Below are 26,652 nucleotides of genomic sequence, written 5' to 3' on the forward strand. Positions count from 1 at the left end.
AAAAAGGGTCGCTAGTCACTCCCATCGCCATTCTCGCTCAGCCTGCCTCTGGGTCCCGGGGAAGCGGTGCCTCTGCCTTTAGTCAAGTCTTCCGGATGACTCCGCATTCCAGTTTCGCGCCTGTAGTGGCCACCATCTCCTCGGCGACCATTTTCCTAGCGACCCCTCAGCTCGACAGGTGTGGCGTTGGCTCTTCTGACCAATCGCACACAACCCAGCTCAAACCATAGGTGAGTCACAACATTTGGGGCACCTGTAGGCATCCATCTCAGGTTAACAACAACAGCAGGTCCGGCCCATTGTCATTTTGGTTGGAAACCTTACGATCGCTATTCTTCATGTCCCTGTCGCGCAGCTGCACTGGCATAACCCGCCGGCCGGTTGGGGACCCAAAAGAGCCTTCGCCCTCTCATGAAAGTGCGATTCCACATCCGATTGAAGGGAGCCTCTGACCGATTTTCCCTTGTAGATCGTGGGTTCTGTATACGGTCTTCGACCTGGCAGTACTGTTACTGTCGTGACATTTCTTTTGCGCCGAAAGTGTTCAAGGAAGAGGTCCGGACCTCCTTCTACTGTGAGCTGTGCTATGCTATCATTCAAGGTGCTTCGAAATCTTAATGGACTGCCCAGGAACGTTGGGCCCTCTCAATGCATTCTCGCGACTCCCGGCATGCGTAAAAGCAGAATTGTTCCCCGCTGGAAAGTCCATCCCGAAGGTCTAGGCTCTGCTCTCAGTCGCTAAAAAGACCTTGTTATTTCCAAGTATGTCTTGGCCCACTTCCACTTACCATAGGTTACGACTGATTCTCTTTCATATTGTCTCCGGTTCTCAGTCACTAGTGAACGTTGGGCCATTCTCGCCCAGCGCCAACAGGTCGCGCTTTCCAAAATCGATTGTATATCAATGGCCTCCTCCACTATCCTCCCCTAATCCAATGCAGTGGAGAAGTTCCTCAAGGCCCCTTCCAGCCTCTTACAACCCCACCTCACCTCCGTCGAATTCATATGGTAAGTTTAATAAAGTAAATTACGAAGACCTTCTTCGTCGATCAAAGCCTTGCTTCTTTCAGGAACGTGAGTCCAATTCGGAGCTGGAGAATTCTCTGAACTCGGTGTTTTTGATGCGATGCCAGGTACGGGCGACTATCCTGTGTGACTTTTCAGTCTCAGCAAGAGCCGTTCACTCAACCAAGTCGCATGGTTCAAGCAGCTAACGACCTCCTGCCCTGTCACATGTGCACAATTACGTACTCTGGTTTCGAAGGGCTTCTCTCATCTAGCACACGTTCTCATCGACCCACATCCTACTCACACCGTTCACCTCACTATTGAGCTTTACTGTGCTCTATCCATCGCTACCCTTGAGCGTTAAAACATCGGGAAATCTTCGAGTGCCAACGCCTGTGCTCGATCGAGGCTCGACTCCTCGACCGCCTAAACGCTTTCCTAGACGCTAGCGCACAGGGCGGACGTCGTAGACCCTCGCCCCGACATCAAACCGACATCATTCTAGCCAGTGCAAAGCCCGCCAAATGTCCACTTTGTGAAGATGGGAACAATCAAAAAAGCAAACATTTCACCAGGGTCCGGCGCCAGTCGATTCTTCTGGGTCTCTTTCACGCACACCGCCCTCGAGAGGGTGACTCTTTGTGACTGTCGTCGACCACCCACCAAGAGAATGTCCCGCATGGTCCTCTCACTGCCCTCCCCTGCCTTACGGAAAAATAGATGGTTATCTTGCGTATAAAAGGCTCGAGTTTTGGTGTCGGTTGAAGGCAGCAGAGGATCCTCAGTCCCCTCGAGCAAGCACCCCAAGGCAGTCGCGTCGCCAGTCGCCACCACTTCTAGTACCCACCCACTTCCCTCTGTCCACAAACCCCCCTCGTCCACCCAACTCACCACCATGCAGCTCAAGTCCCTCCTCGTCGCTGCCGCGCTCGCTCTCTCCGCCTCAGCCGCCCCCGCAGTTGAGAAGCGCCAGGGCTACTCCGACTACTTCCCTCCCATCGGCGAGATGGCCTACTGCCTCAACCCACTCAACGCCCCTGCCTGCGTCGCCGCCAACGGGCACGCCGAGGTCGCGTCCAGCGCCGCCGCGCGTCTCTTCCCCCGCGACACGCTGCACAACGGGCGGGGCGACGCGTTCCGTCACTGCTACTGGAACGCGCGCATGGTCATCGACATTGGCGCGACCAAGGCCAAGGAGATTGCGGATAACCACGAGATCTACTCGGACGGGCCTAATGAGGAGAAGTTGATGGATTATGCGAATAATGACACCGGACGCAGGATTGGAGGGATTGCGTATGGTGCGAATAAGAACGCCAAGTATACGTATGTGGAGGATTTGTGCAGGACCTTTGCTATCAACGGTTTGTTGGTTACTTTGAAGTAGGGTTTTGGGGGGTGGTTGCGCGCCGGATTTCAAGCTGTTGGCAGTCGAGAAATGAATATTGTATCAAATGGCCTAGTTAGTGTGTAGGATCCTAAATCAACATAAGTTTTATCCTTTAATTGGATGTGAACCGTTTGAACAACAACGTTTTGAGCTTACGCGAATTCTTATCGTCTCGTCCATTGTTCTTCTTTCTCTCGCAGACTCCCCTTCGCCTCTCATTCCGACTGTGCTCGGCACAAATAACGCGTCGACCCTGAGGCCTGAAGTCCGAACTTGAACCTTTCTTCCGTTCGCAAGGTTTCAGAACACAACTTACGCTTACACTTCTCATCATCATCATCATCCAGTCCGACAGCGATACGCTTCCTATAGCGTATAACCCTCTGAGCTGGAAGGGCTAAGGAAGCTCTCAGGAACTCTTTAGCGAAAAACGCTCATTACAACTTTATACAACTCAACTCACCGGTAAGGTTGGCTTCTTTGATTATACAATGAATGGCATCTATCGATGAAGAGGTTGAGCCATCCCGGGACACTAGTACTACCATGTTGAGATGTTCTTGCGCGTAGAACATGTTCGAGCACGTTCGATGCAGATGCATCATGAGGTCCAAGCCCAGGCTTAAGGTTAGTCGTATGTATGTATTCTTCGGATAAGCGTTGGGAGCAGAAGAAGAGCAGATATTAAAAGCGCAATATCATTAAATAGTCGTTTTTTTGGTTTGTATAAATACTCACCTCATTCATCCAAGAGTCCTCAGGACCAGACCAGCGATTTCGACCTCTCTCCTCTCTTCTCTCCAGCGAGCCCTACTTCCAGTCAGTATCATCTCATCCGAGTCTCCTTCGGAGGAGTGGTACATACTTACCATCCATGATCCCGTAGTCCCAGACACCAGCATGCCTCCCGCCAAGAAGGAAATCAAGACCAGCGCCCCCGCTTCCAAGGCCAAGGTATGGGCATACATATTCCCCATCTCTCCTACCCCACGCCGTCTCGCACCCCACATCTCCTACCCCCACATCGCCTCCTACCCCCTCTCCCCACCCGTTCCACCCCTCCACCATCAGAGCACTCGCTAATCGGCGTTGCAGACCAACACAGGCCCGCCTCCCACCACCAAGGCCGCCAACGCACCCACACCCACAGCCAGCGCTGGTGCTGGTGCTGGTAGTAAAGCCACCCCCACCCCCGGTGGGGCTGTGAAGAGCAGTAAAGGCAAGGCTGGCAAGAAGTAAACGGTCAACACCATCCAACGTCCTTGATATGATATACGGAAGTCGCCCTGATATATGCAAGTAATCGTGACGGGTTTCCGCGGGTTGTATCGTGTCGTGTCGTGTGTCAACGAGTAACGGACGAAGATTTTAAATGATACTTGGTCGTATCTTCTGTGGAATCATAGATCATCGTTTGCTTTCGGGTTCTATCGCTTTCGACTACACTGAGTGAACGAAACGGAACTTCGGCTAGAATCAGAGTATCTGCATCATTCAAGCGGGCGGGTAAAATACAACGGGGGTATAGAATTTTATCAACTCATCTCCACATCTTTGGAGCCATCTTTGGCTCCCGCGTCGTCCGGGTTGGACTGTTCAACACCAATACTCCCAGCAGGCCTCCACACATTTCCAATCGTCGCCTTCCACAACCTGATCCTTCCATCATTCCCCGCCGAAGACAGAACAGTCCTACATAACACAAAAATCAAACACCCAATCAGCCAACCAGTCAAAATCAGTCCAAAGGGGCGAGGAGACGTACCCAGTAATATTCCACTCCACCTTCCCAACCGCCGACTTGTGTTGATCAAAATCAGCAACAGAAGTAGCACTCCATTCCTGCAGCTCAGCATCCTCCGGAGGAGGCTTGAGTTTCCAAATCCTTACATGGCCGTCTCGACTCCCAGTAGCAACTAGGTGATACGACCGCCCGCACGACGGCGCCCACGCGACGGACGTAACAGCAAAGTTAGCTACTCCCGCGCCTTGGGAAGTGGCGTCCCCTCCTCCCTGAGTCGGCGCGGCGGACCCCGTGGCGGCTGGCCCGGTACCACCCCCTTGCTGCGGTTTAGGATCCAGCGTGAGCAGGACGATCGACCGCCTCGGGTTGAGCTGTACAATCTTCACAACCCCACTCGTGCCCGACCCGACAGCGATAACCTCGCCCCAATACCGGTCCTTGCACCACGAAATCGTCCACCCGCCGTCCGCTTCCCTGTTCCCCAGGCCGTGCTGTCGAGAAAGGGGTAGGAGGTTGCCCTGCTGCTGCTGCTGCTGTTGCAAAGCCTGCGCGGCGCCGTCGAGGATGGACGCGTTGCCCGTCATGGACATCGTCTGCGTCGGGGTGGCGAGTGCGACGCTTTGCACGCGCGAGAGGTGTGAAGGCGAGGGACCCGGCACGAGGTTGTTCACGTCGATCTCTTCGAGGAGCTGCCACCCCGAAAGCGTCGGTTGTTCGAGGCATTCGTAGATTCGCAGGACGCTGTCTGAGGAGATCGTTGCCTGCCCACAAGTAAAAAGATATATCAGTATTCTTCACCTCAAGGTTTAGGATGAGTTACAGACCAGCTTGAGTCCGAAATGGTGAGGCGCGAATTCGACAGCTCGTACAGTCCCCCGTGCATCAGGCAAAACAGCCTTCTCGACCCACCTCGAGCTCGAAGGCCCCGTACTCCCAGCACCCGCTCCAGAACTCGAGCCTTGCTGATCGCCTCCGCCACCACCAGCAGCTCCCCCAACCCTCTCCCAAACCTTGACAACCCTATCAAACCCAGCCGACGCAATCACAGTCCCAAACTCTGGATGCGCCCAGCTCAACTTGGAGATCGTAGCATCGTGCGCTTTCCAGTCGTCCTCTACGCTCCAAGTCCCATTCGATTCGTCCAATTGCCAGATTTTTATCCTGTTTTGGATGTTTAGTTTCGGATGTTTGAGTTATGTGGGAGGAAGCACGGGTATAGATCTCGAGAAAGACTGGATGCACGCACCTTTGGTCAAGTCCACATGTCGCCAATCGTAAACCATAGAAATCGTATACAGCGTCAGTCACAAGGTCGTTGTGCGCATGTGGGATGAGTCCTGTCTGGATCATCGCTGGCGTCGAACCGTGAGCGGTGCCAGAAAGAGTGAGCTCGACGCGTCCCTCGAAGAATGGCGCGTGCTCGTCGTTGCAGACCAAACAGGCGCAAACACAGACTAGGTAGATAGTGGGCCGCCACTTTGCAGTGCGGCAGTACATACTCGGATTTACATGTCTGCATTGCACCAGCGTAACCAGTGATCTACTCTAAACTTTAAAGTTAAGTGCCAGCCTTTAAATTGTGATTGGTCACTGTTCTGTAAATCTGTAAGCAGGTAGGGCAGACAGCCGCCCGTGGATCCGTCCCAGTCGTAGCTTCCCTGTATTATACGGGCGTCTATCCCGTCAACGGTCCCGTGGCTCGAACCCCAGCGTCACCTGTCTTCTTTCGATACTGAACAGTATCTTGACCATATCAGGCCCTTTCACTTTATCACTGCCATACTCATGGTTCGAGGTGATCCCCCATTTGACCAGACTCGATAGAATGGGATACTTACACAGCTCTCGTTACGACGTTAGATTATGTAGTGGACAGTCTGTATTCTTTCATAGTGGAGAGTCTAGACCCAAGAGACAGGAACGAGGCGATTAGTGCATAACGTGATTTAATCTAATCCAATCCAATCTGATCTAATCTGGCCTATAGCCTCTAGGTCTCACCTGTCACGACTCACCTTCAGGACATACTAATCCTCCCCAAAGGAAAGGAGTGCGGTGGAACAAAGCCAGCACAAACAACGCGTCGCGTCGTACACCTAACTGAAGCTCAAACTTGAAACCACGAGGGAGGGACCGATCACATGTTCCTGGGAAGGTCGATTACTTGGCATAGTGGAAAAGGCGCAAATTTGCGCTATAGGAACGAACATTTACTGCGTAAATCCTCGTAATCCCTCAACTTGGTCACAACTCCGCAACAGAGCAATGATGTAGGAATAATTCATTGACGGTCGAAAGAAACACATCGACTTGTATATACAACTATACACTATCCTCGGACACTGAATCATCGTCTGAATCAGGCCCTGGTGAACCAGGAATTGGTCCATACGCCGGTTTATCAGTATCGGATTCCACTTGAACTCGGGTATACGACCACCATACATCTCCCGAACCCTCCTTCACCTCGCTCTTCAACTGAAATTCACAAGCGCCCACCCCGACGTTACAAGGAAGCGAAGGCTCAAAGTCCTGTCCCACTGCATTCCCGGATTCCACTCTCCATGAATACCTCTCCAATCCCTTCTCCAGCGCCTCCTTCGCTTTCGCTTCGCGTTTCCTCTGTCCAGTTGGGACGTAATAAAAATAAGATCGAGTCTGGCAGAACTGCAGTTTAAGGACGGACATTGGTCCAGGGGAGGAGGGGTTGCTAGATGCTAGGAGGTCTAACAACGTCCTCTATGGGAGCGGGCATGTCAGTCAATGGAATGAATAAGAAGTGAAACGAAGGGGCACGTACAATAAACACCGACCCTCCCTCTTCATCAAGCAGAACTCCGGCTTCAGTATGCACCGGAATCTCCAAATGCTCGAGGCTCTCGAAACCCGCCAAGCACTTCACTCCAGCGTTCCGAAGACACCACCCACACTCGTACTGCGTCTCCACCACCAGCTTCTTCAAACTCTTCTTAAACCTAGGAAGAACACTCGACCAGAATGTTTGCGCAAGGCGGTCTGTTCCATCGTCCTGCTCCTCTTCGGTATGTTCTGAGGCAAGGTGAACAAAGGCAAGAGATTCCAAGGCCCCAGGGTGTGCAGTCAGGTATGCCAAAAGGCCTTCACTGACCGGAGTACTGCGAACCAAAGTCACCCACATCTTCGCCTCTTCAAGTGCCTCCCAAGGCGTCCTCCCCTTCCTCTTCTTCGTCCTCCCATACCCTCTCCCATTCTCATTCTCATTCTCATCCTCCAACTCCACCTCCCTTAACCTCCCAAACTCCCTCTCCAACTTCAACAACTTGCTTCTGACACTACTACCGCCGCTGCTACTACTACTACCACTCCCTTTCTCCGGGAGACGCGAACACCCCTTGGAGCGCAGGACCACCCTTTCCAATCGCTCGCCACATCCCCAGCCCACAAGCGTCCCCAGATGCACCTCATGATTCGGCACGTCCAGTTCCAAACATTCCACCTCCCCCGCGCACTGGCCGACCAAATTCGCGAGCCAGGGGACAAAATATGACATCTTAGCGGCCTGAGAGTGGAGAACCTCGTAGTACGAGCCTCGGCGGCTGAACATCGGCCCTGAGGAGCTGGCGCTCCCCGGCTCAGGTAGCTTCACCTTCAGGTGTTTGAGATTGGGAAAGTCCCATTTGTATGAGAGGATGCGCATGAGGACGCTTTCGTTGCTGTCGGGGTCGTTGGAGAGGAAGTACGGGAGGTGGATACGCGAGGCGTTGATTGTGAGCGAGGTGAATTGGGACGCTTTTTCGAGGAGGGCTTGGGTGATCAGTCTCGTTGGCCAGACGTCGTGCGTCCTGGATAAAGTCCATCTACATAGTCCAACGAGTGGCACATGATATAGGTGGCGTTCGTTAGCGTTCCTACTACTTACACCTCGAATGGATGAGCACGTACTCGACTTTGGTCAACCGCGGCAACGCCATAATGGCGCCCTTCAAATACCGCTTCATCGCACCCTCACACTTGCTCCTCCTCTCCTCCTCCTCCTCCTTCTGCTTCTTCTCGGTAGCCTCACCATCTCCATCTCCATCGCCACTTGTACCAACAAGTGGCACCGCACACCCTCTAATCTCCATCTCCTTAACCACCCACTTGGTGGCGCTCACGTCCCAGCAGAGGCTGCGCAATTTGGACGCGAACTTGTCAACGTCGAAATCGCTATCGATGGTGGAACTGGAACTCCGGGGGTAGCCGTTGGAACTACGAGGCTCGAGGATGAGTACGAGGCGTTGGAGAGCCATGCGCTGAAGCGCGAGCGCCATCGAGCGGCATGTTAGACGGAGGGCGAGGATGTCTTGGTGCGTAGCCTATTTCGTGGTCCAGCGGGACGACAGCGGTACAATACACCAGCCAGGTACACAGGTCGAGTTGAGTGGCACAAGGCTCAAAATCAGCCACACGACACGCTTGTAGTATAAGCAGTAGTTGTAACGTACCTCGCTACCGATTTTCTGGATTATCTCGGGTGGCAGGACGGTTCTGTTCATCCCTGTTGGGTGGGCTGGAATCGCAGTCATGGACGTTGAAACTGAAGATGGGAGTATTTGGTTAAGGTAACTTACTTTGGGACGCGACGACGTGAACCTCATTGATCGTTCTCACACACTTTTGATTGCCGCCCATCCCCGCCAAGTTAGGGGCTCGCCTCCTCGGATTTTGAGGATTTTTAGGACCGGGAGATCCTCCACTCGTAGTACCCTCCTCCTGAGCCCTCTGCCACATCGAAGTCAGCCTGTCCAGACGCGTTCGACGTCGAGGTGTCATCCATTCTGACATGCTGCATGGATAACTGGTTTTCTTTCGCAAACCATCCATGTGCGGCCGCTGTCGCTGAATTTGCCGCCCATTGTCCTCAGGGCTCGGAGTCGGTCTAAGTTTTGGCCCGCTGCGTCCGAGTCTAAGGATTTGTAGTCAGGCACATATACTCGTATTAATTGGATTGAACCGTTTCGAGGACCCGGAATGGTGTTGGTTCAAAGTATGACAAAACTCGATGTTACAGCTGAGTATAAATGGGGGATGGATGGTAAGGGACGATATAGTAGCTACGTGACTTACTTGGTCGTCCATGGGGGAACAAATATATGTAGATATACAAGTCTAGGGTTATCGAGTATCGTCCGAGAGGTGTGACCACTGCATGCTTGAATCTTTGCTTCTGAGTTTTAGTGGATACTTGTACCTCTGTGGATTGATGACTGAATGGCATGTTCAACGTTCGACGTTCGACGCCTCGAAACGCTCTCCGCTTCATGATCGTGCACGAGGAGTTTTGGTGTTTAGTTTGTCTGTGTGGTGTCAGGGCGCAGAAAGTACAAAGCAGAAAGCGGAAAGCGGAAGTGACGCCCAACGATACAGTATTTATCAAAAAGTCAAAAAGAAAAAGAGGTAAAAATCCGAATCGCTTGGATAGGTACATAGGTCCCTAGAAAGAAATAAAGTAAAGAAACAAAAGACAGAAGAGACATGGGAATAAGCAGGAACAGAATTTGATATTTGCCCATACTAATTCTTAGCTCTTTTGTTGTGTTAGGGTACATACTTCGACTTTAAACGTCACATCTAGCAAGCAATTCCCTTTGTTCCATTCCATCATTGAATTCCGAAAGTCCGACTCCGAATCGTTGTTTGTTCTGTCTGGATTCGGGACTGGGCGACTCGGGGGGATGTTGTGTTGTTCCAGTTTAATATATGATATATGATGCGACGTCGGATCGATGGGTTGGCCTTCGTTCGGAGGAGCGGGGTACGACTTCGGATGCATATCGCGACAGACAGGGAAATCCTGCTTAGGCCGGGAGAACTAGGAAGCTGTGCCAGCGAGTCAGGTCTGATTCCAGTAGACTTGTAGCGCGTTTGTAGAGAATGGGAGAGGGTTGAGTCCATGTGCGGGAGTACAGTTGAGTCAGGTGCAAGACGACGAGAGCTAATAAACGAATTTTTGAAACACATGGACCGGGGAAGACCCCGAAAGGCAGCCTTAGACGCCACAGTCATGCCAGCGTCCGTCATTCAGGTACAGGTACGAGGGAGGCTCCGGGAGTAGGATACGAGGGAGAAGGGTATGTTCGAAGAAGAAGTCCAAGGCTGCCGCTACATAATATAACAACTTGAAAGAGGAGCAGGCCCGGGTGAACCGTTGACGAAAAGTTTCTCAGATCGAAGAGGGGTTGGGAAGGAGGGAAGTCAAGTCCAGGAAGGGAAGATCGAAGCCAGGTTCAGGGAGCATCAAAGTCGGGTTGAGGGAAGATCGAAGGCACAGTAAAGGTATAGGGAGTATCCAATCCGATTCCAGGGAGCATCGAAGCCATGTTCAGAGGGGATCGAAGTTGGCTGGACGAAGATCCGAGGGAGAAGGTCCAAGGCAGGACAGGATTGGAAACGATTGTTGCAGAGGAGGGGCGTTTAGAAGGGACACGAGGCAATTGGCGTCCAACAGAGGGGCACGAGGCAGCAAGCGTTTAAACCGGACACGAGGCAGCAGGCGTTAAACGATGGATCGCCTGGCGTTTATGATAAATTGGACCACGAGGCATCGATTGTCGATTGAAAGATTAGATGCGCCTTTTCGTAATCGATGTATTTCATTAGACGAAAGGGAGAGGAGGACATCCGCCGGAGAGTCGAAAACAGCGTCGCGTTGAAGGGATTGCGGAGACGAATGGAAACCGGGTTTGAGACGACGGTGGTTTTGACATCATTGCATTGATCATACCCCGATCGTGAAGGAGACGAGAAAGCGTTGCGCAGTCTGTTGCGTCAGCTCGACGGCACCGAGTTCAAACTCCGCCCCAATTTTCTGACTCTGGTGAAAAAAAACTCTTCTCGCTTATTTTTGTGACCTTGTATGTAGTCTAAACGTGTTATCTGGTGTGTTGTGCGAGTTGGAACGTGTTGAGAGAAGGAAAGAGGATGGTTGTAAGGGAGTAGAAGGCGTTCGAAAGAGATGGAAGGGTTTCCTGATATGGGAGGAGTTACTCTTAGTCATACGCGGGGCCAGTATGGCGTCGAGGAATCCACAGCTTGTTTTCTTTCTTTCATCTACGCCTGCACCACACCTTTCTTTTTCTTTATCAAACAGCATCGAAATCGATACCAAAGTTTGTCTTTCCCCTGCGCTCCCCGTAGACTGTTTCTGATTTTGGCAGGTAAATAGTAGACTTGGGTTACGACGGGATGCTCGTCGACAATCTCCGGCACAACCACCAGCACCACGGCCATGGCCACCAACCCTGGGATGTCGCCGACATTCTCCACTCTGACTTGTTCTCCGCCAACAACCAGGCCAACTCTTCCAATCCAGCCTCGACGCCTAGCCTGACTTCCCCCTCTTCAATGTCCGCCTCGAGCAGCCCCTCCTCGCGCGAGCCCACCCCGCTCCCCACTCCCCCCAACCACTCCCTCGGCGAGCGCTTCCCAGAAGGCGCATCATCATCCACCGCTGGGCCCTCATCAGCATCATCATCCTCAAATCCTTTGTCCGCCTCCACCTCCTCGTCTGCCTCCAGCAACACCGCCACCCAATCCCGCGTCGCAGTCGCCTCGAACGACGACTCTGACGATCTCTTTGGCTTCCTCGATTCCGGCATCGACGACCCCATGAGTCTCAGCACCATGAGCGGCGTCAAGGGTTTCGACGGCGCGCCCTTTGGCATGGGCGACCAGGATGCTTTTGGGTCGTTCATGACGGGTTTGGAGGAGAGCTATGGCGCATCGACTGCGAGTAGCTCTGGTTCTGCGCCATCCAACTCGAGTGGCGGCGCAAATAGTGGCGGTGGTGGATATGCGCCGTTTGGGTTTGGAGGGATGGAGTTGGATGGGATGGGTGGTATGATGGGCATGGGCATGGATATGAACATGATGTCCGCGATGGGCATCGGTATGGACGCCATGATCCAGGACAATATCAACATGGATCTCAACCCTATCGGCATCAACCCACAACTCGTCGACTCGCCCGCGCCTCTAGTCGCGATGAATGAAGAGGCTGAAGGCGAGGAGGAGGAAGAAGAGGAAGAAGAAGGGAGCGATGATGACATGGGCGAGGAAACCGCTCGCTCGACGAGAGGAAGAAGAGCAGCGTCGAGGGGTGCTCGTGCGAAAAAAACAACTGCCCCTTCACCACCCACGACCACTAGGCGCAGCGCGCGCAAGGCCGCTGTGTCTGCCGCATCTTCGCCCGCATCGGCTCCTTCTCCACCCGGCACCAAACAATCGCCCTCTGACTCTGAGAAGGAAAAGCTCACTCTCACCATCGCGCCTGTCAAGGTTGGTGGGCGAGGCACTGCCTTGGGTCGACGCGGCACAGTTCTTAGCGGTGGAGTCGTCAAACGTAGCGCCGCCGCCTCTGCTAGCACCTCGAGTAGCGCACTTGGCCTCATTGGAGCATCAGCCCCTGTCGTCACCGGCGATAAGGAGAACACCGCGTCCTCTCCCGCTCCCGAGAAGAAGCGAGGTAGGAAAGCTGCCACCGCTGCAACCAACTCGTCCCAATCCGCCAAGAAGGGAAGGAAAGCTGCGACTGCCGCCGTTGAAGAACCGCAGCAGCAGCAACTGCCTGCTGCGGTCCCAACTACTGTCACCGCGCCCGTCATCGCTGCCGGTGCTGGTCCTAATCTCGAGGCACCGGCCCCTGTGACGACGATGCCTCCTTCCAATGTACCCACATCTACTGTTCCTGTTCATACCCGCACCCCATCGACATCATCAACGCCAACGACTACTATCCCTCGGCCACCGGTCCAGCACGGCATTCCACATTCATCTTCAGGTCTCGGCATCGTTCCTCCCCCACTTCCCAACGGCCAACGCAACCTCACACCAGTTGATCTGGGTATCGGCAAAAAGTTTGCATTTGCGATTCCTATGGGGACATTTAGCGGTGGTGTTACGGGCGTCGTGCCCAACTCTGCCGCTGCTGTGTCTTCATCGACTGCATCTCCCACTGCCAACGCTAGTGCAGGTACTACCGCCATGGTCGGCGGTACCACCACAGGCGCCTCGACGCCTTCACAAGCAAGGGGTATGAGCGAGTTTGGTGATGATGAGTTTGAGGATATGGTTAATGAGGGTGGTCACCCTGGTTTAGGTTTAGGTTCTACTTCTGCTTCTGCGACCCCTGGTTCCGGGAATGCTGTTTCGGGTATGGATGCTGCTGGAGGGCAGTCTGCGGATTGGAGGCCTAGTCCTGAAGTCTTTGCCAAGATGACAAGTAAGGAGAAGAGGCAGTTGAGGAATAAGATTAGTGCGAGGAATTTTAGGGTTAGGAGGAAGGGTGCGTTCAATCTCTCTATTTCTTTCGTATAGGAACTAATATCATGTTTGATAGAGTACATCTCGACACTTGAAGGCGATATCGCCGAGCGCGACAGGTTGTTGGAGGCTATCCGGACCGAGTTGGGAAGTAGCAGGAGTGAGAATCTGGCGTTAAGGAGGGAGGTTGAGAATTTGAAGAGGGTGTTGTTGGAGGGTCGGGGGTTGCCTCTTGATTCTCTCCAATCGTCTACGGCGTCTGCCTCGACCTCGATGACGATGACGACGACGACGGGTGGTCAGACTACGATTGAAGGTTTGGACCTCCCCCCTCCTGCACCGCTTCCGGAGAAGAGTGCAGCGGAGGTGTTGGCTGCGCAGGCTGCTGCCTCTGCCTCCTCGACGACGACTCCCAATGCGAATGCAAACAACAACGCCAACGCCAACGTCGTAAAGCCGAATACGCAAAAGGATTTACCTACTTCGCCGAGACTTGGTGGAGGGCACCACCATCAGTCGTTCTGGGGTGGGAGTCATGGTGGGAATGGGATGGGTATGTTTGGAGGGAATGGGGTTACTGCTGTGCATGCTACGTTTGTTCCTGCGCCTCAGTGGGGCGGTTTACCTGGGCTTTCGGCTTCGTCGCCGTCGTCGTCGCCTCTGTATCCCGCGAATTCGATGTCGTCTTCACCCACGAATTCGGCGCCCTTCTTGCCAGGCTCGATGCCGTCGATTCCGGGTATCACGCCTACGCCTGCTGCTGCCAAGGTTGGGCTTGGGTTGGGGTACGGTGGGTTGCAGGAGAATATGAATCCGTTGTTGAGAGGGTTTGGTGGTGGGTATGGTGGTGAGAGGAATAGTAGGAGGGTTAGGGGTAATGAGAGTGATACCGAGGATGAAGAAGACGAGAGGGAACGAGAGAGGCCGAGTACCCATTCCTTCGACGGCTTTGCGGATGCGAATATGTTTACTATGAAGAATTTGGATGCGTGCGTATCTCCTTTCTCATTCTTCTACCCTTCTCTTGAAAAAGCGTATGAACAAGATACTGACCATGAATCCGATGATACAGGTACCGGATGCATCTCTGGGGCAAGATGGCTGCGCAGTACCATCACCACCAGGCTTCGCAGCAGCAAGCGACGCAGTACCAGCAGAATATGTTTTTGGCGCAGCAGCAGGCTCAGCAGGTTGCGAACCAGCAGCAGCATCAGCTATCGCAGCATCAACAGCAGCAATCGCAACAGCAGCAGGCGAACCAGCAGCTTACGGGTCTGGCAGCCAAGATGCAGCGATCGTGGTTCGTTTCTCCGCCCTCGTCGAACAGCTACGCTGCGAGTGGGGAGGGGAGGACGCCGTTTGGCAATGTTTCGAATACGTATGGTGGATCCAATGGTTCGAACGGGTCGAATGGCTACGGTGGACCTCTTCATCATTATTCGCATTCGCCGTTGTTGAGTGCGTTGTTGAGTGGGAAGGGTCTTGGTCTTGGTGGAGGAGTTGGAGGAGGGACGGGCTATGGGTATGCGAGCTTTAAGCGGCATCCGCCTAGTAGTGTTTCGAGTCAGAACAACGAGGATCGCTCGAAGAACGCCGATTCCCAGGCTCAGAAGTTGAAGCAACAACAAGACGCGCAGGGGCAGAAGACGAGACAGCAGCAAGACGCACAGGCACAGAGGATGAAGCAGCAACAGGAGCAAGCGCAAGCTGCGATGTTGGCTGCTGTTGCTAGTCAGACTATTCTTAGGAAGCTTGGGCAGGCGTTTTGGGATGCGTTTTCTGGGTCTTCGTCGTCGTCGTCGGGTGTGGGTGTGGGTGGTGGAGCGCCGGGAGCGAGTGCGTTGGTTAGGCATTTCGAGGCTCCTCGTTCTTCTTCGTCCGCTACGACCTCGAGCTCAGCTACGACATCATCCACTGCGGCTTCTTCTACGAACGCGAACACCAACACGAGCGCCTCGGCCGGCTGGGATGCGGATAAAGTCCGGAGGGTGTTGGATGGTACGGCTGTTGTCCGTGTTGTGGATGTTGATCAGTTGTATAGGTTGTATGAGGGGGAGGGTGTTTCTGTTCCTAGTTCCTCGTCGTCTCCTTCGTCATCTTCATCATCCTCATCATCATCATCTCCCTCATCATCATCTTCGCCATCGCCATCAGAATCGTCAACGTCATGCGCGAGCAGGAGGTGGAGGACGAGGTCCCCTTCGAGGTCGACGAGTAATGTGAGCAAGGGCGGGAGTATGAGTGTTCCTGGGAGTCCTGTGATTCGAGCTCAACAGCCGCCCACGGGTCGGGAGTGTGGTGCGAAAGCCAAGGCGTGCTGTGAGCAGTTTTCGACGATGTTGGAGGAGAAGATGAAGAGTCTGAGGTTGTGATTGGGTTGGTTGGGGGTTGTACTTGTCGTTTTTGGGATTTTGTGTTGCGGTTAGGGTTTTGTGGTGGGGTTTTTGTGCTGTGGTGGTAGCAGAGCGGGGGAGCGAAAGGAGGAAGGAAGAAGGAAGAATAGTGAAACAGAAGTCTTTTTTTCTCTATTTAGATAATACGGACTCCTAACGAATCCATGTTCTACGGTTTGGTGTAGAATGATTACATAGCCTCCTCTCGTTTTTGTTTTTTTTTTCTTTTCTTTCGTTGGTACTCTAAAAATCTGTCTTTTAAAATCGTTTTTTTGGTTTTGGTTTGCGCTTTTCGCCTCTTTGTTTTTTGTTTTGTTGAACGCGTACTTAGTCTAAAATCTTTCTTCTTAAATTGTCTTAAGAGTAGGATAGCTAAATTTCCCCCGTGTTGGCAAAATGTCGTTTCCTCTCTCACCAAACGCTACTTGGTCTAAAATCCCCCTTCACCTCCCCTCCACCCACTGCAATCGTACGTTGTTGAAAAGGTCTTTATTTTCGTCAGATGTTACTACATGGCTACCGTAGTCGAAAACACTCCTTTCAATCCTTCAAGTTTTTCTTTCCTTCGAACATTATCTCTTTCTTTCGTTTTGTTAGGTTTTTTGGGATAGATGTGCCGTCTTCTTGTTTTCTTAGTTTCCTTGAAATATATCAAGTAAGTCTCCTATTGATTATGCTGTTCGATATTAAATTGAGATGAGATGAGATGTGATGTGCGTGTTGGTGCTGGTGCTCGTGCTGGTGGTAGGACTCGGATGTCTTGGCATGGTCGGAGTGGAGGAGTGTCTGTGTTTGGAAGGTGGGGAGTCGTTTTTTGGAAGGAGGGTCGAACTTGGATTGGAGGTCAACTTGTAGTGAGTGAGGGATGGATTTCTGGACTGGTTGGAGGAGTACAGTTTGAGCAGATAAATACATTTTTGATTTGCAAAAGTGGATTCGTGGACATAATTTAACGGTCTAAAAATTTGCGCAAGGTGGATGTGTGATATGTACAGCCTACTCGGAGCGGCGGCGGATTTGGGGATTGGGAACTTTCGGGCTGTGGGTTTTGGGTGGTTTATCTACGGCTGGATAGATGTGGCAAGTTATGGACTCGCTCATTCAAAGAGAGATCGAAAACGGTAAAGATGGCAAGAAATACTATGTGCAATTGGAGAAGCGCAGGCCACCGAATCGCGATCACGACGAACTAAAAGGTTGGTATCAACCCCTATACGGGTCGTCGTCATCGCGGTAGTAGTCGTCCCTGTACGGATCGTCGCCCTCTCCTTCGCCCTCGTCCTCACCGAGTCCCACGTCCCCGCTGGAAATTGTGGCATTCTTCAACTGTCTCCTCCCCATCGCTCCATACTCATACTCGGACGTAAACCCCATCTCTCCCTCCCATGTAACAAACACCTTGCCCTCCTCAACCAGCCCGGGAAACCCCATCTTCACGAACGCTTCTAGAATCTCCGTTTCGTGGATCGAGTCTGTATCGCGGCCTCTGACTAGGCTTCTGTACTCGCCTCCCCCGGATCCTCTACTAATCTGATGTTGAAAAGCGTCATCCTCTTCCACCGCGTCTCGTTCGAGACTGCCCATTCCGGCCAGGTAAAGTGCAAGTCTAGTGTAAACTCTAAAGATCTAAATGTGGGGAAGAGGAGGGTGTTGGAGAGGAGAGCGTCGAGGTCGGGTGTTTTGAATGATTCGGAAAAGTCGTCGAGCATGTACTTTTCGGATGGGCAGTCGATTGAGATTGTGAGTTTCTCGAGGGGGTGTCCGGTGGTGTTTGAGTTTGGTGGGTGGTCATTAGCGCCGCCGGTGAGCAAGGTGTGCAACCAGGAAGTGGTTGGTACCTGTGGTCGGCCGTACTCAGGCTGCACGAACCCGGTGTAATTCAAGTGGAAATGTCGGAGTTTGGGGAGGGTGTAGAGGACTCCCTGGAGGGCATTTGGTGGGTGTCGGGCCGTCGGAGGAGCTGGAGAAAGTAGTCAGCAGAGTCGACGGGTAGTCCGCGAACAAAGTTCGATGTGGCACGTACCAGAAAAGTTCAGCTCGAAATCCTCTAGCGTATCTTTGCACAAAGCAAGGACGTCCACCACATGTCCGAATTTGGCCTCGTTACTGGTCTCATCGGGCGAAGTGAGGCAAACTGATAGTGCGAGTTTCTTAAGGTGAGCCAAGTCGAATGTCGCTTTTTCAGTCTTCACCGTGATGTAGCCAACGGTATCTTTGAGCGCTTTGTATGTATCGAGCGTGTCTGGAGTTTCGTCGTGCTCATCCGGGTTGCAGGAGCCAGGGCGGGGCGCAAGGATGGAGAGGCTTTCCAAGACGACCGTTGGCTTCTCCGGGACCTCGGTCTCTGGGGAAGAAACTTTACCGTCCTCGATGGCAATGGCTTCGGTACACGGTACAATGATCTCGAGACACCGCAGGGAGGCAGGACACAACTCCAGCAACAAGTCGAGCCTGGGTACTTGTCCGAGGTGGAGGACCCGAAGACACTTGGATCGTTGAATGAGGTTTGAGACGGGCGTGACGAGCCACTCCATCGTCCCATCCACAACTTCACGCGGCAGCTCGTCCGTCTGCGTTCCAAAAGCCAACGAGAATGCCTTCAACAAACTGGGTTTACCATCAACACCTAGCAGGAGGTCGAAGAATTTGATGAACGAATCCTTCACGGCTGGGGTGAGAGGTCTGACTGTGGCCCTTGGATACGCCCGAGTGAGAACGACATCCAGTTCGCGGATGTAGGTTATGATTCGCCGTGCGGACCCCAGGAAGGCGATGAGCTTGGGCTTTCGTCCAGGGTCTAGCACGACTTTTTCGAAGAGGATGCTTTGACACGAGTGCTGGAACTCGCGAGACACGAGAGAGATGTTCTTGAGAGCCTTGCTATCCGAGCATAAACTCAGGATGCGGTGGATGGTTTCAGCGGACAGGCCACGGCCGGACATTTTGTCTCTCGCGGAGGTGAGGGATGGGAGGGAGATGTGGCCCGGGCCAGTGGGGGTATTCGCTTAAATACCCAGCTTCTAATTAGTTTTTGGATACGATGGTGACACCGGTCACTTTCGAAGGTTCGAATCGACTTAAAGTAGACTCATGCACCACGAGGCACTCGAGAATTATTTGGACAAAGTTTAATTGACGGTTCAGAACTGCGGTTGACGTAGCGTGGGAGATTGGCAGTAGTGCTAGATCGTTCAGAATACGAATACTATGTTACTGAGCTATTATCATCATCACTTGCTCTCACTTCTCAAAGAATGGGACGATTTTTGGAACCTGAGACCGTTTACTCGAAGGAGCGAGGGACGGATGCATCCATTCCGGATGCTGATAATTCTCTTATGTCACAGACGGCTTTGATGATCCCGGTCAAGTTCCTCCTAGTACTCTGCGCTGTACGATCAACACACTGCTACTCAATGTTAGTATCGGGCACCACACATACTTCAAAGACTCTGGAATCTGTCTCCATCCTTCTAATGATTGTCTTCTCTGTGAGTTACCAGTCAATTTGAACCCTTACAGGTCAAACAGGCGCCCATGCCAACCCATACAAAGCGCCCCAACTGTGCCAAGCCAACCTGGCCTGACGACATAAAAGGGCCGAAATTCTCCGCGGAAATGGGCCGATACTTGATCTTCTGCTATGAATAAAAGCAACATGGGCAAAGTTCGTGGGCTGTATCCTGTGCTTGTGCTGTATCCATAACTGCAGCTTCAGATCGTATTACTATGGCGCCGCCTGGTGTTCTCTTCGTCGCCGAACGCGCACCTTCAATCGTCTTGCCCCCTCTCCTTGCGTATGGCGCGCTTCACGCTCTCCAACGCTTCGATCTGGTTTCTCTTCCGACTTGGGCAGTTGTAACATTTATCACTCTCGCAAAACCTCTGCATTATATCGTTTCGGTACATTGCCAGAGGCTTCGCAACTGGAATGAAGCGAGAAAGCGGGCCGCGCGGCTGGCTCCTCGTGTTGAGGAGGCTTGGTACTCAATCGGAGGCCTGTCTCTCATTTCTCAGATGGGCGAGAGCTTCGTTAACGGATATTTCTGTAAGCACCCTTACCATTGGCGCAGATTCCTATTTCGGATGCTGGCTAACACGGCTCGTCACAGTCGATATCATGCAATCGTGGGCGCAGAAATACGGTTACACATACGAGGTACCATTCCTCTCGGAGGTTCAGGTAGGTGTTTTCTTTGTCTGACAAACCTTAGCATGTACTGAATCATAGGTGACAGATGTGGACGATGGAACCGGAACATGTAAAGGCGATGCTGGCGACTCAGTTCCAAAACTTTGAGAAAGGCGAGTCTACAGTAGAACATTGACGTCGATCTTCGCTCACACTGCACATAACAGGTCCCAGCTTCCGCAAAATCATGCACTCGTTCTTAGGTACTGGAGTGTTCAACTCTGATGGTATGTTACGTCCATTTTATCATTCAACGATTTGATTGACACCGCTCGGTGGGTGCTCAGGTGAGATGTGGAAGTGAGTCGTATTCCGCTCCCTATACCAAGTCTCTTACTCAATGCTTCTTCGCACCCTCTAGGTTCCATCGCGGAATTACCCGACCCTTCTTCAGCAGAGATAGAATCAGCGATTTCGACATCTTCGACGCACACGCTACAGATGCGCTGGAGAGAGGCAAAGCTCGACTCGCAGAGGGACATCCCATTGACTTCCAGGTTTGATTCCTCTGATGACCGACTAAGCACCCTTTTTGACTATGATGCAATGCAGGACTTGGTCGCTCGCTTCACCCTCGACTCGGCGGCCAAATTCTTGTTTGGCGCGGAACTGGGCAGTCTCTCAGCCAGTGTCCCCTACCCTCCGAACTCAGGCCTGCCCAACCCTACCTCGTTCACGCTCCATCCATCCAACACTTTTGTCAACGCGTTCTTCAATGGTCTGAACGAGGTTGCAATGCGTAGCGTCATCGGCGAGGAGTGGCCTTTGCGCGAGTTCTCAAAGGACCTCGTCAAGCCCTACCGAGACATTGTCGATCAGATCATCGAACCTATGGTCGATGCGGCCCTTCAAGCAGCTCACAGTGATACATCAGAGAAGGAGAAGAGTGGACGTGATGAACCGACCACGCTCTTGCAGCAATTGGTCTCTCAAACGAAGGATAAGGGTATTATCATGGACGAGGTACATCGTCTCCGATTCTCCTTTTTTGATTTTGAATACTCACTGTCAGTTGAACAGCTTCTCAATTTGTTCGTCGCCGGACGCGACACGGTGAGCGTTATTGCTTCCCATTTCCCCTTCAGCGGTTCTAAAGGTCCACCAGACTGCTTGTACTCTAACATTCTCGGTGTACATGCTCGCTGAGCATCCCGCTGTAGTTGAACGTCTACGTGCCGAGGTACTCAACAAGGTCGGAGAAAAAGGCAGGCCGTCCTACGATGACATCCGTGACATGAAGTATCTACGGGCTTTCATCAATGGTACGGGGCGCTTTCTGTTCGAAGATGCGACATGAACTAATGAGCATGCAACGCAGAGGTCCTCCGACTTTACCCTCCCGTGTGAGTACTTGGGCCAACCCATATTTGGGCACTGCTGAACACGATCTCCAGCCCTATCAACAATCGACAGGCCATTAACGACACGTTGTTCACAACAAAGGACGGCGCCCAGCCAATCTTCGTTCCTGCGAAGACACAGTCAGTTCTCCTTATCTTTATCTCTGTGGGCGTATCGGTACTAACTACCAATTAGAGTTATCTATTCCGTTGTGGACATGCAGCGCCGAAAGGATCTTTGGGGGCCTGACGGTACGACCCACCATAGGCTGCAGCTCCGGATACCATCTGACCACTCTTCAGCCGACGAGTTTGATCCGGACCGTTTCCTCGACGAGCGACTTCATCGATATCTGATCCCCAATCCATTCATCTTTTCACCTTTCAACGCCGGTCCTCGTATCTGTCTAGGTCAACAGGTAAGCAATCTGCACACCCACACGGCACCGTCCACTAACCACCCATCCAGTTCGCCTACAACGAAGTATCGTTCTTCCTTATTCGACTCCTTCAGCAATTTTCGAAGTTCAGTCTCGCCCTGGATGCTCAACCGGCTGATTCGCTTCCTCCGGCTGCCTGGAAGGGAAAGGAGGGTCTCCAGGCCAAGGAGAAGATTTGGCCTGGTGTCAATTTGACTCTATTTGTCAAGGTTGGTTGCATACTTGATACGTCCAGAGGAAAGGCTGATGCATCGGATACAGGGTGGATTATGGGTCCGTATGGAATGAGGTTGCCAAGAGCGTCTTGGTTAGGGAAGCAACTCGACCGGTGTATAGCCTTAGTGTACTCCGAAAAGAACTCCGAAAAGAGCGGAGAGTTTACGTGAGTCGACTATGTGCCATGTTTTCTCTCAAGAACAAACTGTTTTCAAGAAGAAATTCCGCGCAAGCGTCAATTCACAGACGTCTTGGCACTGGCAGCACGGACGCGCGCTGAAATGTCGGCGGCCGCGTCGCGATCGTCGGGCGCGATTGACAAAAGAGGAAAGCGTTGCCACGGATTTGGAAAGTGTGAGAGTGCCAAGACTATCCCAGTTTGGTTTGGTTGCGAACGCTGGGTGGCGGGAAGTCCAGGCCCTTCAAGTTCGTCAAGCTGCCGCAGAGCCGTTTTTTACCTCAGTAAGCATGGTTGCGGAAGAGGAAAGTCAACACAGATCACACATGGGGTATTTTTGGCAGGCAGTCTCGTGTGGTCTTGTCGCGATCTGGTGCGGTTCCAGTCACCGGTACCTCTGACACCGTGAAGGCGATTCAAATGTCCTACTGCCCTTTCCAATTTACCTGCACGGGCATCTCAGAACCGGTTCCCTACCCCAAACTCTCCATCAATCAGGCAAAAGTCGCATCACGCTGCCTTGGAAGTAGTAACACTCAGCGCTCGCGCTAGATCTCAGCGAACGCCAGCCAATCTCTGAACGTCTCGACCTTGAGCTGAGGTAAACCACAAATTAGACGCAGAAGCACAGTCTACATGTGGGGATACGGTACATAATCGACTGGAACAACCGTTCATCCAGTCCTCTTCTTTGGTCTCTGCGTCTCTGTCAAAGTTTACGATGGCGGAGTGCGAGACAAACGCGGTTGAGATCTAGGGTCACACATCTATCCTCTGCTCGCGCTGTGGTCGGGGGAGTAGTGTCACGGAGGCGGTACCGGTACTCCATTTGCTAGTGTAATTCGCCCTTTTACAAACAGACTCTCGTGCGTGCATGTCAACATCGGCGGGTAGTAGCTCCACTCTTGACGACCAAGAACAGAAGCTTAACTTGAAATTGAGGGCTTTCACTCACCCGGAAGCTCGACATGCACATGCTTTTTTTTTTCCTTCTCTCGTAAGTTCGGCCCAGTCTTCCTGTCTTTACCAAACCGGTCGTCTACGCTATAACTTTCTCCCTGATACGAGATGAACACTCCCCTTAGGAAGCGATCCAACTGCGCCTACAGTGGGGGCGAGAGATTGGGGGACGTTTTTGATGTTCACCACCGAGATTATGTCTAAGCGCACGCGACCTTCCTGGCCGTGTCGGACAAGGCGAATAGCCTATCATCGATATATCATCGGCGTACATAGGCCAAATTCGCGTGGTTTCTGTGAAGTCTCTAAACGATATCATATAGAACGACAAAGACCGACCCATATGTAGGTCAGACGCGGTCATAATAGACGACCGTGTACGGCTACGGGTAGGAGTTTGGGGTGGATGCGCTCTTGGTGGTGCCACTCCTGTCAACGAATAACGGGAAGTGGGGCATTGGTTGCAGCTTAGCGCTAGGGAGAAAAGCTTTCGTCAGTGGCTGCGGCTCCTCGTCCCGTTGTTCCCTACGGCGGTATTTCATTAACGTGTGTCCTAGAAGTTGTGTCCCGAGATGCGTCTTTAGAGAGTACGGGATGGTGGCCCGCTTCCTTCTAAGTCGGACACCGCTGTGCGTCACCATTCTCTTCCATCACGTCGGGTCGGGATTCCCGTCGTTTCCATGACTTGGTATGGTTAGCGCAGGGGCTACAGGGCCTATCTCTCATGTATATTCAACGATACATAATTAAATATGATGCAATAAGCTCGAGGGAGGGGTGGTTCAGACGGTATGTTCCTGGGAGCTGTATAGCCCAGCCTGACAGTCCGTTGACAAAGGATCAAGCTCCCAAGATGCATTTGACGTTGTCCTCGAGCATGCCTGCCGCAAAAGTCGAATGTACTCGTATTGTTAATCTTTCCCTCCAGACTCCCATAGAAGGCGAAAATGACGAAGGTCAAGTCAGGACCCAAAGCCTAAGTAGCTTAGCATGTACTACTACAAGGAACGCTTTTCGGTTCCCCGTGCATGACTCAAGCCAGAGACCTCCGTCGTCCTGCCATTCTCCAACAATCAACTGCTGGGAGCCGAAGAAGCCATTATCAGATGCGTGAATTTAGGTGATAGCGCTGAAATGGAACTAACCATAGCCCTTTGGGTTAAACCATGCGAACATCTGCGCGAAGCTCACAAGAGAATAGAACCCAACATGGCTTCTTTGATCCATGAGCATGAGAGAAAGAAGCCAGCCACTCCCGCCCCCTGGTGTTGCCGCAATTGCTGCATCTTGAATTGCTACTCTAACCTTCAATTGTCTAAAGTCCACCGAGGAGCGCGAATGCGAATCTTCCCAGACGTGAGACGCCCATAGCAACGCGATAGTTGATAGCGCTCACTCTGGACAGGGTCGATGGACGTCTGTAGATATCCAGTTGGGGTGATTTCTTTTTTCTAATCGAAGATGGTTTGTTCTGTTCAGTTCCTGGAAGGGCGGCTACTGGCCTATTATTGACAAGAGGTTTTCGTCATCTCAGGTACCTAAATGTGTACACTTTTGGATGAACACTTGTTCTCGTCAGATGCATGCATTCAAATTACTAGGTGACGTACTGTTTCTGCCTACTGGGATATCTCTTTCTCGTTGACCTTGATAGTCCATCTATAGTCCATCCGAAAGGCGGACCGGGTCTACAAACTCACAGTTGCAGGGTCGAAATACTCTGCTCCTAACGTCACATTTTACGGTGGGTATGTTTCGTCCTGACTTTGGCCAAATCCGACAGTCGCTGGACCCGCTCCATCAGACGAAACAACGGTGAATAGGTATGGATTCCATCGAAAAGGGCAGGTCGAGCCGTGGATCAACCGGATTGAAACGCGGTGCAACGTCAGACCCTAGATGTTGCGCCCAATCTTCGAGATATCGGGAGTTGCAGTGGCAGTTCTGCGACCTCGGCTCATGGTCGTCTGCCCGAGGTACATCCTCCCCCACTCCATCACCGACTGTTCAACATGCGAAACTCCTTTGGGCCCGCAACAAGCTCCGTGTGCTGAAGACTGAAGCACGTTCGAGGAAGTGTAATGATGACAGCGCGCTGGTTTGGAGAACGGGGAATGTTTGGAGGTATTGTCTCGTCACAGGAACAAGCGATCGTCGTCGAGAGGGCCGAGAAATTCCATCTTCGCCTCTCATGGACCATCGCGGACACAAAATTGTGTCCGAACGAAATCATCCCCGAATTCTGACTCCCGAATTGATACAGGCACTGGTCACTGAACAATCCCATGCCGTGGCGCGAACCCAAGCGATGATCATCCTAACCTTTTCAGACCAAATTCCCCATAGCGAGCGGGCGGCGGTCTGTTGAAACAAATTTCCAGGAAGGAGACCGCCTTGTACAGGTGGAGCGAAACGACATGATGAAGGGAGCTGTGGTTCCACCCTGTCGGACTAGCTTCAAGTTGGTCGCGATCAAGGCGCTGTCTTGTTGGCTGTTCCTTTCCTCCCGTCTCGCTTCCTTCGCGTCTACTTATGTGCAAGCGGCTGACACAATTATCCAAAGGTGGACGACAGGTGTGGACGGAGAACGTACAGAAGAGGAAATGTCAACATAAAAGGCACCAATCTGTAGACTCCGATTGTCCACTTATTCCCAAAAGTATCCGCCAGGGCCCAAGGCACGAGAGCACCGATCAAGGCACGCCAGGGCCACGTTACCATGATAACACGATCTAAAAGGTATTTACCGCCTTTGTCAAGAGTCAAGACATCTGTTCCCGCAAATGAATTCTTGCAAATGAAGCCTCGAATCGCCTGCCACACCCTGTGGAAGGCACAGATTCGAGCGGGTATGATGGAACTCACTTATGGACTCCAAAAATCTCGTCACCGGTTCTACGCCACTCTCCTCCCTTTTTTACCTGGCATATCGAACAGCCTTCTCCAAATCACAGCTCATCAGTCCCATCGCTTTATTTCTCCCTGACAAAAGTCCCGGAGTCCACCTCGACTTTTGGTCCTTTTACCCCAATCTGGGTTCTCTTAAAATGAGTGCGCCCGGTTTTGACAGCGGGTCGACCTCATCCGTGCAAATGCCTATGTATCGTTCCGCCTTACACCAGCGTCCTCAACAAACCCAACACCACCCAACTTGCCGCTGCTCTGATTGTCATCTAAAGGTCGACCTCTTTCCGAGGAATGAGCGGGGGACCATCTTACTACCCCACCCGAGTTGGATAAAGCCTCTGGGACATGCTGACGGTGAGTTACACGCTTTCTGCTATGGCTGGCACCTGAAATGACTTGCTGTTAGACGCCCTTATACTCGAGAACAGGCGGTGGTCTGTCGGTCATGGCCAAATTCAAGACAAAGGGAAAGGGAAGGAGGCAGTAGAAGTGAGAAGTCGGAGCCAGTCGATATCTCGACTAGAAGGACCTGGACAACGTTAGAGCCCCTTTGATTACTTGGTTGATGCCCTGTTAACAAGACTCGGATACCCATAGCGCGCTCG

At 52.3% G+C, this 26,652-nt stretch overlaps 7 protein-coding genes across 7 annotated transcripts; 4 read left to right on the forward strand and 3 right to left on the reverse strand.

The window, feature by feature from the left end:
* Positions 1–1,903: 1,903 nt before the first annotated feature.
* On the forward strand, positions 1,904–2,395 carry CC1G_05472 (secreted protein; the record flags this gene model as incomplete). Its single annotated transcript, XM_001838867.1, has 1 exon — positions 1,904–2,395. One exon carries the CDS (start codon positions 1,904–1,906, stop codon positions 2,393–2,395), a length of 492 nt encoding a protein of 163 aa, XP_001838919.1.
* A 903-nt stretch (positions 2,396–3,298) lies between these two features.
* On the forward strand, positions 3,299–3,637 carry CC1G_05471 (hypothetical protein; the record flags this gene model as incomplete). Its single annotated transcript, XM_001838866.1, has 2 exons — positions 3,299–3,352; positions 3,494–3,637. 2 exons carry the CDS (start codon positions 3,299–3,301, stop codon positions 3,635–3,637), a joined length of 198 nt encoding a protein of 65 aa, XP_001838918.1.
* A 226-nt stretch (positions 3,638–3,863) lies between these two features.
* On the reverse strand, positions 3,864–5,492 carry CC1G_05470 (nuclear pore protein seh1; the record flags this gene model as incomplete). The annotated part of the gene is made up of 4 exons (XM_001838865.2): positions 3,864–4,090; positions 4,164–4,903; positions 4,967–5,303; positions 5,389–5,492. 4 exons carry the CDS (start codon positions 5,490–5,492, stop codon positions 3,934–3,936), a joined length of 1,338 nt encoding a protein of 445 aa, XP_001838917.1. The 3' UTR covers positions 3,864–3,933.
* Positions 5,493–6,464: 972 nt separating this feature from the next.
* Positions 6,465–8,431, reverse strand: CC1G_05469 (hypothetical protein; the record flags this gene model as incomplete). Its single annotated transcript, XM_001838864.2, has 3 exons — positions 6,465–6,881; positions 6,943–7,963; positions 8,064–8,431. The coding sequence occupies 3 exons, from the start codon at positions 8,429–8,431 to the stop codon at positions 6,465–6,467; spliced, it is 1,806 nt and encodes a 601-aa protein (XP_001838916.2).
* A 2,914-nt stretch (positions 8,432–11,345) lies between these two features.
* CC1G_05468 (hypothetical protein) lies at positions 11,346–15,793 on the forward strand (the record flags this gene model as incomplete). Its single annotated transcript, XM_001838863.2, has 3 exons — positions 11,346–13,443; positions 13,498–14,410; positions 14,494–15,793. The coding sequence occupies 3 exons, from the start codon at positions 11,346–11,348 to the stop codon at positions 15,791–15,793; spliced, it is 4,311 nt and encodes a 1,436-aa protein (XP_001838915.2).
* A 1,224-nt stretch (positions 15,794–17,017) lies between these two features.
* Positions 17,018–18,756, reverse strand: CC1G_05467 (hypothetical protein; the record flags this gene model as incomplete). The annotated part of the gene is made up of 3 exons (XM_001838862.2): positions 17,018–17,259; positions 17,319–17,774; positions 17,838–18,756. 3 exons carry the CDS (start codon positions 18,754–18,756, stop codon positions 17,018–17,020), a joined length of 1,617 nt encoding a protein of 538 aa, XP_001838914.2.
* A 787-nt stretch (positions 18,757–19,543) lies between these two features.
* CC1G_15732 (cytochrome P450 monooxygenase pc-1) lies at positions 19,544–22,074 on the forward strand (the record flags this gene model as incomplete). The annotated part of the gene is made up of 14 exons (XM_002910257.1): positions 19,544–19,862; positions 19,927–19,997; positions 20,053–20,123; positions 20,181–20,233; positions 20,294–20,306; positions 20,368–20,503; positions 20,559–20,969; positions 21,027–21,059; positions 21,112–21,268; positions 21,325–21,349; positions 21,401–21,487; positions 21,543–21,765; positions 21,816–21,995; positions 22,048–22,074. 14 exons carry the CDS (start codon positions 19,544–19,546, stop codon positions 22,072–22,074), a joined length of 1,806 nt encoding a protein of 601 aa, XP_002910303.1.
* Positions 22,075–26,652: the final 4,578 nt, after the last annotated feature.

This window comes from Coprinopsis cinerea (assembly GCF_000182895.1).
Source record: "Coprinopsis cinerea okayama7#130 chromosome 11 map unlocalized cont3.11, whole genome shotgun sequence".
Lineage (NCBI taxonomy): Eukaryota > Fungi > Basidiomycota > Agaricomycetes > Agaricales > Psathyrellaceae > Coprinopsis > Coprinopsis cinerea.